Source organism: Gopherus flavomarginatus, chromosome 11, assembly GCF_025201925.1.
Source record: "Gopherus flavomarginatus isolate rGopFla2 chromosome 11, rGopFla2.mat.asm, whole genome shotgun sequence".
NCBI lineage: Eukaryota > Metazoa > Chordata > Testudines > Testudinidae > Gopherus > Gopherus flavomarginatus.
In genome coordinates this window covers 16,791,392-16,803,314 of record NC_066627.1, presented here as the reverse complement: position 1 = coordinate 16,803,314, position 11,923 = coordinate 16,791,392, and the positions used below count along the sequence as shown (strand labels likewise).

Genomic DNA, 11,923 nt, shown 5'->3' with positions numbered 1-11,923 from the left:
ACTCCCCTGCGGCTACCCGTCTCCAGGCCTCGGGAAGGATCATCCCACAGCCCACCCCACAGCGGGCCCCAGCAGGTAAGGGGCAGGGCTGGGGTGGGGAGGGAGGCTGTGGGGCAGGAACTCTGGGACTGGAACGGGGAGAAGGACAGGGTGAGGGTGTGCATCAAGCTTACACCCCACAGCAAATGCAGACACACAGATACAGCAACTACACACACGCACTGCAACCCTCTCCACAGCAACCACACACATATACACACACACAACACCCCAGCAACTACACACACAACACAGATATGAACTACACACACACACACCAGAACCCCCAGCAGGAACTACACACAAGCACACACACACACAACACAGATAACAACTATATAAACACCCCCTACAGCAATTACACATACACATACATGCCCCACAATCCCCTCCCAGCAACTACACACACACATACACGCCCCACAATCCCCCCCAGCAACTACACACACACAAACACAGACAGGAACTACACACACACACCCCGCAACCCCCGCCCCAGCAACTACATGCCCCTCCCCAGCAACTACACGCACAACACAGGCAGCAACTAGACACACACACACACTGCAACCCCCCCCAGCAACTACACACACACACAACAGAGAGGAACTACACACACAAACCACAATAGCTCTCTCACTTTTCACAGCAACTATCCACAGCAAACACTCTCACACAAAGTGAACACAGGAACATGCAAACACCATACCCACACACAGCAACACACTGCACAACTGCACACACTAGAAGGTTAATGACACCACACGGTCATACATCACCCCCCACACACTTCACAACCACACACAGAGACACCACAGATACTCCCGCTCAGCATACACCACCACCAGAGCACAAAGACAACCCCCAACACAGCACACAAGACGTCATAAAATCTCTCAAATACGTCCCCAATACCCACAGCTCACAACCCCCCAACTGTTACACAAACACCACACTGCAATTATGCACACATGCCACAAAAACACCCTCCCCAGTTACAATCACACACACACACACACACTTAAGTAGCTGTTGAATGGCAAAAAGAGAATGGAAAACGGCCTGTTCCCTATAGGTGGCACCGGCTCCCATCCGGCCCCAGGGCGGGGGCTGACTGGCTCAGGGGGGGCAGCAAATGGCTCACGAGGCCTGCCCCTCTAAGGGGCACCAACTCCCATCCGGCCCCAGGGTGGGGGCTGACTGGCTCAGGGGGGGCAGCAAATGGCTCACGAGGCCTGCCCCTCTAAGGGGCACCAACTCCCATCCGGCCCCAGGGCGGGGGCTGACTGGCTCAGGGGCCAGGGCCTTTCACGTCCTTTCCTGGCAGGTACCCCCAGGGTGATGTGGCCAGGCGAGGGGCCGGAGCCAGCTGAGGGGCCAGACGAGGAGGGCGACACACCCGAGCCACGCTGGGAGCTGCGGAGCGAGTGCCACGCCCAGCAGTTCTTCGAGGCAGCGTTGGAGCTGCGCGGGCAGGGCCAGCTGGTGGATATGACAGTGCTGGCCGGCGCTCAGCGGTACCAGGCCCACGGCGTGGTGCTGGCTGCCGTCAGCACCTTCTTCTGCCAGCAGCTGGCGTGCGGGGCTGCCAGGGAAGTGGACGTGAGCCCACTGGCCACACCACGCGGCTGGGAGGCTGTGCTGGATTTTGCCTATACAGGGGCCTTCACTGCCATGCCGGGCACGGCCGGGGAGCTGGAGGCTGCAGCTCAGGCCCTGGGTGCACCACGAGTGGTGGAGATCTGCCGGAAGATGGGTGGCGGGCTGGAGGGCAGGAGCCCGGATGAGGAGCAGTGGGAGACGTTGCGGGGTATGGAGGAGCTGTACCGAGCCGGGGTGGGCTGTGACCTAAAGCTGACCACTGAAGGAGAGACCTTCCGAGGTGAATGGGGCACCAGCAGAGGTGGGGAGGGGGCAGGGCTGGGCTAGCAGGGTGCTGCGGGTTGGGAGTGAGGGGCACCAGCAGGGCTGGGCTAGCAGGAGGTGCAGATCGGGACTGAGGGGCACTGGCAGAGCTTGGGGGGAGCCCAGGGCTGGGGTGGCCAGCACTAGGGGCAGGGCTGGGGTTCAGAGGGCTGCATGTCGGGAGTGAGGGGCACTGGCAGTGCTGCAAAGGAGCCCATCGCTAGGGGAGCAGGGGACTGCCGGTTGTGAGGGGCACCAGCAGCCCTGGGCAGGGAGGAGCCCAGGGTTGGGGTGGCCGGCACTGGGGGCAGGGCTGGGCGGCCCGAGGGTGACTTTGGGATCTCCGTGCCTGACCTCCCCCCTCTCCCCACAGCTCACCGGGTCGCCCTGAGCTGTGGCTGTGAGTATTTCCGGGCCATGTTCTGCAGCGGGATGCGGGAGGCACGCCAGGGAGCTGACCCCCTGCCCACGCTCATGGCCCCAGCCGACCTGCGCCTGCTGCTGCCCTTCGCCTACTCGGGGACAGTGGCGGGTAGCTGGGCCGAGCTGCTGGGCACAGCTGAGACCGCCCTGCAGTACCAGGCCTCGGGGCTGCTGGCACTCTGCCTGGAGGCCCTGCAACGGGCACTGAGCCCAGCCCACAGCCTGGACCTGCTGGCCTTTGCCCGTGCCTATGACCTGCGCCCGCTGGGCACTGCCACCCAGGCCTATGCCCTGGCCAACTTCAGCGGGGTGGCACGGTGCCCCGGCTTCCCGGCCCTGCCACTGGCCGAGCTGCTGGCCCTGCTGGGCTCAGACGAGCTCTACGTGGCCAGCGAGGTGGAGGCCTTCGAAGCTGCCCTGCGCTGGCTGGATGCCGACTGCACCCGCCGCCTGCCCCATGCTGAGGCCGTCCTGGGCCGCATCCGCTTCTCCCTGATGGGCACGCGGGAGCTGCGCCGGGTGCGAGCCGTGGACCTCCTGGCACCGCCAGGCCGCCTCTACCAGCTGCTGGTGGCGGCAGTGGCAGGCGAGGGGCCCTGCCGCGTGCGCACTCCGGCTGGGGCCCTGGTGATCTGCGGGGGTGAGGGGCTAGCGCCCAGCCTAGCTACCCGCCGCCCCACCCGCGAGCTGTGGTTCGCCCACCGGTTCCATAGTGGTGTGGGGCTGGTCAAGCAGGTGGAGTGGAGGCGACTAGGACAGTTCCCGGACGGGCCACGGTTCCGCCACGCTGCCGCCGTGCTGGACAACATGCTCTACGTGCTGGGCGGGAAGCACTACTACGGGGTGCGGGACATGCTGGCCACGGCCTTCCGGTGAGTGGGGCAGGTGCTGGCCTCTAGGGGGTGCCAGCTCCCATCCGGCTTTGAGCAGGGAGCCTGGTGGCCCAGGAGGGCGGGGAATGGGGCACAGGGCCTTTCCCATCTAGGGGGCACCGTCTCCCATTCGGCTCTGAGCAGGAAGGCTGGCCCAGGGGAGCGGGGAATGGGGCACAGGGCCTTTCCCATCTAGGGGGTGCCGGCTCCCATTAGGCCCCAGGGTGGGGGTCTGATTGGCTGGTGTCAGGGGAAGGGATCTGTGGTGGGTGGGGATATGGGACTTGGGGGGCAGGGAATGGGACCTGAGGTGGGGGTGAGGGGCTGACTGGGGGGATGGGGTGGGGAGAATGGGACCTGGGTCTGGCTTGGGTGAAGTGGGGGAGCTGGCCAGCCCAGGGGACAGGGAATTGGGCCCGGGCTGGGCAGGGGACTGGCCGGCCCAGGGAGGCAGAGAATGGGACCTGGGGCAGGCAATGGGATCCATATGGGGAGTGCCCACCTCACCCCATTGCAGGTACGACCCCGCGCAGGACTCCTGGCAGCGCCTGGCCGACATGCCCAGTGCCCGCAGCTCCTTCCCGGCTGTGGGGGTGGCTGGGCGGATTTATACCCTGGGAGGCAGCTCTGAGGATGCCTACTGCACGGATGGGGTGCAGTGCTACGACCCTCCTGCCGATGCCTGGAGGTGAGGGGGGTAGTGCCTACTCCTGCCCTCGGACGCCTGGGTCCCCTTTTCCCTCCAGGGCCTCCATCCCTGCATGGCTGAGCCAAAGTACCCACAACCTGGATATCTGGGGTCCCATTGGCACCAGGCCTGGTAGGGGCCAGGAGGGTGCTATGGAGGGGCTGTGGGCATGCCATGGGGGGCTGCCCTGGGTGGTAGTAGGGGTGCTATGGGGGGCCATGGTTGGCTGTTTGTTTCTGCTTTTTCCTCTATTTCATTGGCTGATTTTTCTCTTTTCCTTTCTTTTCTCCCCCCCAGGCCATGCGCCCCCCTGCCTGCCCCGCTCTGCGGCCATGCCGCCTGCACCCTGGATGGCGCCATCTACGTTTCCGGGGGCTGTGATGGCTCAAGCAAGTGCCGGGCCTGGCTGCTGCAGCTCAGTCTGGGGGGGCCCTCGGCCCAGCTGGCCCCCATGCTGGAGGAACGGGCTGGCCACATCATGGAGGCTCTGGGGGGGCAACTCTATGTGGCTGGGGGCCTGCGCTGGCGCGATGGGGGCTACACCGACCAACTGGCCTGCGAAGTCTACAGCCCCGGCCCGGATGCCTGGGTCCGGCTGAGCCCGCTGCCCCAGGCCCACGTGGGGGGCGCCTCGGCCGTGCTGCAGGGGGAGCTTTATGTGCTGGGCGGTTACAGCCAGGAGACCTACCGGGACACCCATCTGGTGCACGCCTACCAGCCGGGGCAAGAGCGCTGGCTGATGCTGGGCACCCTGCCCCAGGCCTGTGCCGATCTGCGGGCCTGCGTCCTGCTGCTGCCGCCCGCCCTGCGGGGGGACCCGGCCCACCTGATGCCCCCCCACGGGACCAGGCAGTCCCTGGCGCCTCCACACGGGATGGGGTCCCTGCCCCTCACCGAACGGAGGACCCCTCTGAGTCCCACATGGGACGAGAACCCCCCCTCTGATATCCCCATGGGATGGGGCCCCCTCTGACCCCCCCCCACCAAACAGGGGATACCTCTGAGTCTCCCATGGGATGGGGCCCCCTCTGACCCCACCCCCCACAGAACAGGGCACCCCTCTGAGTCCCACATGGGATGAGAACCACCCCTCTGATATCCCCATGGGATGGGGCCCCCTCTGACCATCCCGCACCAAACAGGGGATACCTCTGAGTCCCCCATAGGATGAGACCCTCCCCTGACCCCTCCACAGGACCCGGCAGGCCCCAGCACCTCCGCCCGGGACGGAGCCTGTTTCCCACAGAACGGGGACCCCCTATGGGGCGGGTGAGCCCCCAACACCCCTCAGCGGTATAGGGGAGCCCGATTTCTCCACAGGGGGTGGGGGAGCCCCTCTGACAAGGACCTGACACCTCTCCTTGGGACACCCCCCGCGGCCCCCTGGGGATGAGGATGGGGAGGGGGCCAGGCGGGGGGCGCTGGCTCCTGGGGCGCGAGTCGGGTCAATAAAGAGGGTTCAGCTCAGCCCTCGACTGGTCATTCCCCACTCGCGGGCTGCCGCCATGCACCCCACGCGGCGCTTTGGGGGGCGGGAGCAGGATACCCCCCCGCCGACATGGGGGCAGCAGAGCCCCCCCGCGCTCAGCCAGAACCGGAGCCTGGGCTCCGGGATCGGTCCCGGACTCCTGGGTTCTCCCAGGGGCAGGCTGAAATCTGAGACCGGCCCCGGGGCGGGTCCTGCAGGCGCCTCCCACCAGCGGATCCGGGCATTGGCCGGGCTGGGTGCGGTGCTTCCTGGTGCGGGGCCGGGGGCAGCGTGGCCCGTGGGGGGCCTGTGGGCCAATGCAGAGGGGAAGGCGCAGGCGCAACGCAGAAGGGGGCGGGTCTAGGGAGGGGCTTCATGGGGGGAGGGCTTGGGGGTCTACCAGGGCCAGGCGGCCCCCCCCCCCCATTCCTGACCCTCTGATGGGGGAGCCGGACAGGTCTGGGGCCAGGGGCGGGACATTGTCCCCCCCCAACCCCGAGATTGCGTTGGAGGCTGAGAGCCCGGACTCCTGGGTTCTCTCCTGGTTCTGGGAGGGGAGTGAGGTCTGGTAGTCAGAGCAGGGCTGCTGGGAGCCGGGACTCCTGGGTTCTCCCCTGGCTCTGAGCAGGAGCCTGACCTCACTGCGCTCTTCTCTCTCCAGGTGCTGCAGCCATGAAAACTCCGGGTCCCGCCCTCCGCCCCAGCCCTGCCTCTTGCTGGCTGGAGAACCCTTTCCTGGGGGGCCACAGCCCCCTCCTCCCAGCATGGGTCGAGGAGACCAGGGCCCGGCTTCTTCGCCCTCTCCCACCCCCTGCCCCCTGGCTGAGCTCCCTGACCCTCAGGCCCTGCCTGGCGTCTTCCCCCATCTCTGCACCCAGCCAGGTGCCCCTTGCCCCTGGAGGTGAGGATGGGACCCCGGGCCGCAGCAAGGAGCTGGAGCTGCCCTGGGTAAGACGGGCACCGGGCTGAGGCTGGGCACCAACGCATGGTAGCTGCGAAGCACATGAGGCTGCAGTTTCACAGTTGACCACTAAGGGGGTGATCCCAGGGGGAGGGATGCTGGGAGCAGTCAGAGGGAGGGGGTGGTGTGTGGCGGGGGTGATTCAGACGGGAGATGCTGAGGAGGGGCTGTTGGGTGGAGGGGCTGTAGCGGGTGGTGGACGGGATGGTCAACGCAGGGGATCGCTTAGGGGGGACAGTTGGGGTGAGGGTGGTCGGGCCAGGGGGCACTGTGTGAGGTCCTCAGCCCCGTGGGTCACCCCCTGCTCTTTCTGCAGTGGGCCGACACTGCCCCTGACCCTTCCGGCTCGCTGCCCCAGTACACCCTGGCAGAGTTGCCGGCTGAGCCGAGCCCAGAGCCCCTGAGGCAGAGGGACCCTAGCACCCAGCAGCCCCTCGGGAAGGGCCCCCAGCAGCACCTGAGAGAGCACAAGGTAAGAGATGGGGGTGAGGGGGCCTGGATTCCTGGGTTCTCTCCCAACTCTGGGAGGGAAGTGGGATGTAGTGGTTACAGCAGGGGGGGGGGCTGGAAGCCAGAACTCTCAGACTTTAAGGTCAGAAGGGACCATTATGATCTTCTAGTCTGACCCCCTGCACAACGCCGGCCACAGAATCTCACCCACCCACTCCTGACTTCTGTCTGAGCTAATGGAGTCCTCAATTTGTGGTTTAAAGACTTCAGGGTACAGAGAATCCTCCAGCAAGTGACCTGTGCCCAATGCTGCAGAGGAAAGTGAAAACCCCCCAGGGCCTCTGCCAATCTGCCCCGGAGGAAAAGTCCTTCCTGACCCCAAATATGGCGATCAGCTAAACCCTGAGCATGTGGGCAAGACTCACCAGCCAGACCCCCAGGAAAGAATTGTCTGTAGTAACTCAGATCCCACCCCATCTAACATCCCATCACAGACTACTGGGCATATTTACCACTAATAGTCAAAGATCAATTAATTGCCAGAATTAGGCTATCACATCATACCATCCCCTCCATAAACTTATCAAGCTTAGTCTTGAAACCAGATATGTCTTTTGCCCCCACTACTCCCCGTGGAAGGCTGTTCCAGAACTTCACTCCTCTGATGATTAGAAACCTTCATCTAATTTCAAGTCTAAACTTCCTGATGGCCAGTTTATATCCATTTGTTCTTGTGTCCACATTGATACTGAGCTTAAATAATTCCTCTCTCTCCCTGGTATTTATTCCTCTGATATATTTATAGAGAGCAATCATATCCCCTCTCAACCTTCTTTTGGTTAGGCTAAACAAGCCAAGCTCTTTGAGTCTCCTTTCATAAGACAGGTTTTCCATTCCTCGGATCATCCTAGTAACCCGTCTCTGTACCTGTTCCAGTTTGAATTCATCCTTCTTAAACACTGGAGACCAGAACTGCACACAGTATTCAGATGAGGTCTCACCAGTGCCTTGTACCTGTTTTCTGTCCCTGGCTATGGGAGGGGAATGGGGTCTAGTGCAGAGGTGGGCAAACTACGGCCCCCCCAGACCACATCCTCCTGTGGGACCATTTTACCCGGCCCTTGGGCTCCCGGCCGGTGAGGCTAGTCCCTGGCCCCTCCCTCACAGCCTCAGCTCGCTGTGCTGCCAGCGCTCTGGGCGGCATGGCTGGCTCTGGCCAGGTGGCAAGGCTGCCAGTCCTGCCGCTCTGAGTGGCATGGTAATGGGGTGGGGAGTAGGAGGGTTGGATAAGGGGCACCCAGCGGGGGCCGTCAGGGAGCAGGGGACAGTTGGATGGGGCGGAGGTTCTGGGGGGGGCAGTCAGGGGACGGGGAAGGGGGGGGTTGGATAGCTGTGGGGGTCCCAGGGGGCCTACCAGGGGGTAGGGATGTAGATAGGGTTCTGGGCAGTCAGGGGATGGGGATCGGGGGTGGTTGGATAGAGGGTGGGGTCCCAGGGGGGTGGTTAGGGGCAGGGAGTCCTGGGAGGGGGTGGGCAGGGGATAAGGAGCGGGGGGCATTGGCTGGGTTGGGAGTTCTGAGGGGGGCAGTCAGGGGGAGGGAAATGGGAGGGGGCGGGGCCCAGGCTGTTTGAGGAGACACAGCCTTCCCTACCCGGCCCTCCATGCAGTTTCACAACCCTGATGTGGCCCTCGGGCCAGAAAGTTTGCCCAGCCCTTATCTAGTGGATGGGCAGGGGGGGGCTGGGACTGGGACTTCTGGATTCATCCCTGCTCCCTGTTCCCCCCAGCTGGCCCTGGTGAACCTGGTGTGCTGCTCCCTTGTGGAGGGGCCCGATTTGGGGACCCCCAGTGACGCGACACGTGGGCGCCTGGTAGATCTGTGTGAGGAGCTGGCCCAGCTGGAGCCTGAGTTCATCCTTAAGGTACTAGGAGGTGGGGTGCTAGCTAGGATGCCTGGGTTCCCCCCACGTACGGGGCAGGGGACAAGCCGTCCGAGTGGGTGGCGGGTGGTCTCAGGTGCCCTATGCCAGGGCTTGGGGAGGGAGAATGTGCTTTAGTGAGTTAGAGCAGGGGAGCTCAGATGCCTGGGTTTGCTCCAGGCCTCAGTTTCCCCTCTCTCCCTACAGGTCGCCCTGTATACACGCCAAGAGCTGAACATCCGGGGAACGGCCAACTTCCTGCTGGCACTGGCAGCCCGGCTGCCGCCCTGCCGGCCCCACCTGCGCCGCTACTTGTGTGCCACTCTGCAGCTGCCCTCTGACTGGATCCAGGTGGTGGCGCTCTTCCAGGTATCCGGCTTCCTCCCCGGCTCAACCCCAGTGGCGAGTAGTTCCGCCAGCCAGTGCCACCCTCTGCTGGCCAGCACTGACCCGTATCCCTCTCCCTTGCAGAGCCTGGCGGGCGCAGGACGCCCCCTGGCCCCGCTGCCTCGCTGCCTCCGCGCTGGCCTGGCAGACAAGTTCCAGCAATTTGATGCCTACCAGCTGGCCAAGTACAACTCGCGCAAGAGCCGCGGAAAAGCCAGGGGGCGCCCACGGCCCCGCCAGCCGGGGAGGGAACTCAGGAGTCCTGCGCTCGGGGCCGAGCACTGCCAGCCAAGTCTTCCTCCTGGAGCCGCCCCCCAGAGACCTTTGCCCTGGACGAGGAGATTCCGGCTGCGCGAGGCATTTGGCAAGCTTCAGACGAAGGTGAGAGGACTGGGGTCTAGTGGTTAGAGTGAGGTGGGGCTGGGAGCCAGGTCTCTTGGGTTCTGTCCCCTGCTCTGGGAGGGGAGTGGTGTCTAGTGGTTAGAGCAGAGGGGCCGGAACCCAGGACTCCTGGATTCTGTCCCCTGCTCTGGGAGGGGAGTGGGGTCTAGTGGTTAGAGCAGAGGGGCCGGACCCCAGGACTCCTGGGTTCTATGCTGATGTCTCCTGCAGTTTGAAAGTGGTCAGCCATCCGAGGAGCCGCGTGAGACGAAGCCCTTCTCCCTGAAGGCGCTGATTCGATGGCTGCATATCTCCAAGCCGGCCCAGCACGTCATGAGTCTGCTGGGCTGCAGGTGAGAGCCTGGGGAGGGCTCCCAGCCCCTCCCCCTCTCTATCCCCTAGACCCAAGAGGTGGCACAGTATCCAGGACTCCTGGCTTGCCCTTTACCCCCTTGTAGCCCCTGCTGGGATCACCCTGTTTCTGCTGCTCCCCCCTCTCCCCAGGTATCCCTCGGACCTGAACTCCTTCTCCCGGAGCCACCTGCCAGGGCCCTGGGACTCCACCCAGGCCGGGACCCGAATGAAACTTCCGCAGCCCCAGACCTGGGACCGGCAGCTTAGCCAGCGCGGGAACAAGGCTGCGGTCTGGGAGGAACTGATCGGTAAGGAGGGGCTTCAGGTGTGGCTGCGCTTTCCCCCAGTGGTGCCCTGAGTGTGTAGGTGTCACCAGGGGGCACAGTTAGCTCTTTTCTCAGAGGGTGTGAGCTAGTGTTGAGAGCAGGGAGACAGGGCGTGTGTGGGGCTGGCTGGGCTTGCCATGGGGCAGGTGGCCAGCCTAGCTGGAGCAGGGTTTGCCCGGTGCTGTAACACCCTCGAGGAGAGTCTAGCCTCGAGGCAGAGTGGGGGGCATGGCACTGGTCTCTGAGTGGCCCATGGGCTGGCTGGGTATCGCTGTGGCACAAAGAGGCTCCATGAGGAGCTGGCCTCTGCCCCCCTTGGCAACGAGGGGCCTGTGTGGGGATAAGGGCCCCCCGGAATGCACCCCTGGTAGCCACAGGTCTCCCAGCGCCCCCTGGGGGCTGCAGCTGGCCCAACACCCTTATAAATGTGGCCGGTGGGGCCCAGCGCCCCCTGGGAGCAGCAGCCGGCCCAGCACCCTTGTGGACACAGCGCCCCCTGGCTGTGGGTGGGGTGGTCTCCTAACCATGCTTTGGGCTCTGCCTTGCAGACTCGGGGAAGCTGCCATTCATGGCCATGCTCAGGAACCTGCGCAACATAATCCGGGCTGGGGTGAGTGAGCGGCACCACCAGCAAGTGCTCAGCCGGCTGCAGAACAAGGTACGGCCCTAGGGACCCTGATTCCCCCCTCCTGGGTCCCCAGAGCAGGATACAGCCCTGGGGGCCCCAAATTCACCCCTCTCTGGTCCCCAGAGTGAGCTATGGCTCTGGAGACCCTGAATTCCCCCTCCCCCCAGGGTCCCCACAGTGAGATCCTGTCCAGAAGACTCTGAATTTCCTCCTCTCAGGTCACCAGAGCAAGATATGGCCCCGGGGACCCTGAATTCCCCCTCCCCCCAGGGTCTCCATAGCATAGTATGGCTCCGAGGACCCTGAATTGCCCCCTTGCTGATCCCCAGAGTTAGATACGGCCCCAAAGTCCCATCCCCTCCCCCCCCAGATGGGATGGCTGGAGTGGGGTGGGGGGCTGCTGGGATCCCCACCTTGACACCCCCCAATTTCCAGGAGTCCGTCATCCGCAGCCGGCAGTTCCCCTTCCGGTTCCTGGCGGCGAATAAAGTCATCCAGGACATGGAGGAGCAGCTGAGGAAGAAAGGTGAGACCGGGGCTGCCAAGCGGTGACACAAATGAATCCTGAGATTTAAAAGAGAAGTCGTGGTTCATGGCAGGTTGAATCACACTGTCACTGATCGAATAGCAGCTGAAACGTATCCGAAATATCTTTGGCTGTTTTCCTCCATTTACAAATCTAGCGATTGCACCGACAATGCAGAAGACAAAGTGTCCAGGGCTCTTGTGAGATTATTAGTTTTGATTACAAATATTTGCACAGTAGAAAAAGCTACGTGTCTCAGCATGAAGGGGCATACAGATGTTTAGCGCATCTAGCACATAAATACCATGCCATACTGGCTACAACAGTGCCATGCGAACGCCTGTTCTCACTTTCAGGTGACAGTATAAATCAACGGGCAGCATTATCTCCTGCAACTGTAACAATCCTGTTTGTCTGAGCGATCGGCTGAACAAGAAGTAGGACTGAGTGAACTCGGAGGCGCTAAAGTTTTACACTGGCTGGTCTCTGAGTGGCGTTATTATTATACATAATTCCCCATTTGTACAGAGCTCGCACGACGGCACTGGTATGAGGTGAAGAGAAATATTGGTAATCGAAAATAGTTATCTAAAGG

The 11,923-nt window shown here is 63.1% G+C and overlaps 2 protein-coding genes across 6 annotated transcripts in view; both read left to right on the top strand.

Annotated features, from left to right (window-relative positions):
- Positions 1–5,428, top strand: KLHL33 (kelch like family member 33). 2 transcript variants are annotated; one of them, XM_050917850.1, is made up of 5 exons: positions 1–75; positions 1,367–1,921; positions 2,318–3,239; positions 3,757–3,927; positions 4,225–5,428. In XM_050917850.1, the coding sequence occupies exons 2-5, from the start codon at positions 1,381–1,383 to the stop codon at positions 4,898–4,900; spliced, it is 2,310 nt and encodes a 769-aa protein (XP_050773807.1). In that variant the 5' UTR covers positions 1–75; positions 1,367–1,380; the 3' UTR covers positions 4,901–5,428. The 2 variants fall into 2 exon arrangements, with proteins under 2 accessions (XP_050773807.1, XP_050773809.1); XM_050917852.1 differs by lacking the exon at positions 3,757–3,927.
- The window catches only part of TEP1 (telomerase associated protein 1), a 28,977-nt gene continuing 22,480 nt past the window's right edge, over positions 5,427–11,923 (top strand). For 2 of the 4 annotated variants that reach the window (XR_007768503.1, XM_050917837.1), the window contains exons 1-10: positions 5,427–5,667; positions 6,057–6,343; positions 6,673–6,828; positions 8,595–8,729; positions 8,934–9,095; positions 9,198–9,494; positions 9,726–9,847; positions 9,999–10,156; positions 10,723–10,832; positions 11,238–11,328. Coding sequence is in view for 3 of the 4 variants with exons in the window: in XM_050917837.1 (XP_050773794.1) it covers positions 5,433–5,667; positions 6,057–6,343; positions 6,673–6,828; positions 8,595–8,729; positions 8,934–9,095; positions 9,198–9,494; positions 9,726–9,847; positions 9,999–10,156; positions 10,723–10,832; positions 11,238–11,328 (1,753 nt within the window). In the remaining variant the exon portion in view is untranslated. Of the gene's footprint in view, positions 5,668–6,056; positions 6,384–6,672; positions 6,829–8,594; positions 8,730–8,933; positions 9,096–9,197; positions 9,495–9,725; positions 9,848–9,998; positions 10,157–10,722; positions 10,833–11,237; positions 11,329–11,923 lie in introns of those variants that run through there. The other 2 variants (XM_050917838.1, XM_050917839.1) reach the window with 2 other exon arrangements.

What these genes read in the sequence shown, in the direction of transcription:
- KLHL33 (XM_050917850.1), top strand. Translation starts at nt 1,381, where the DNA reads ATGTGGCCAGGCGAGGGGCCGGAGCCAGCTGAGGGGCCAGACGAGGAG. An exon ending in TGAAGGAGAGACCTTCCGAG is followed by an intron (nt 1,922 to 2,317) that starts GTGAATGGGGCA and finishes CTCTCCCCACAG; the next exon opens with CTCACCGGGTCGCCCTGAGC. An exon ending in ATGCTGGCCACGGCCTTCCG is followed by an intron (nt 3,240 to 3,756) that starts GTGAGTGGGGCA and finishes ACCCCATTGCAG; the next exon opens with GTACGACCCCGCGCAGGACT.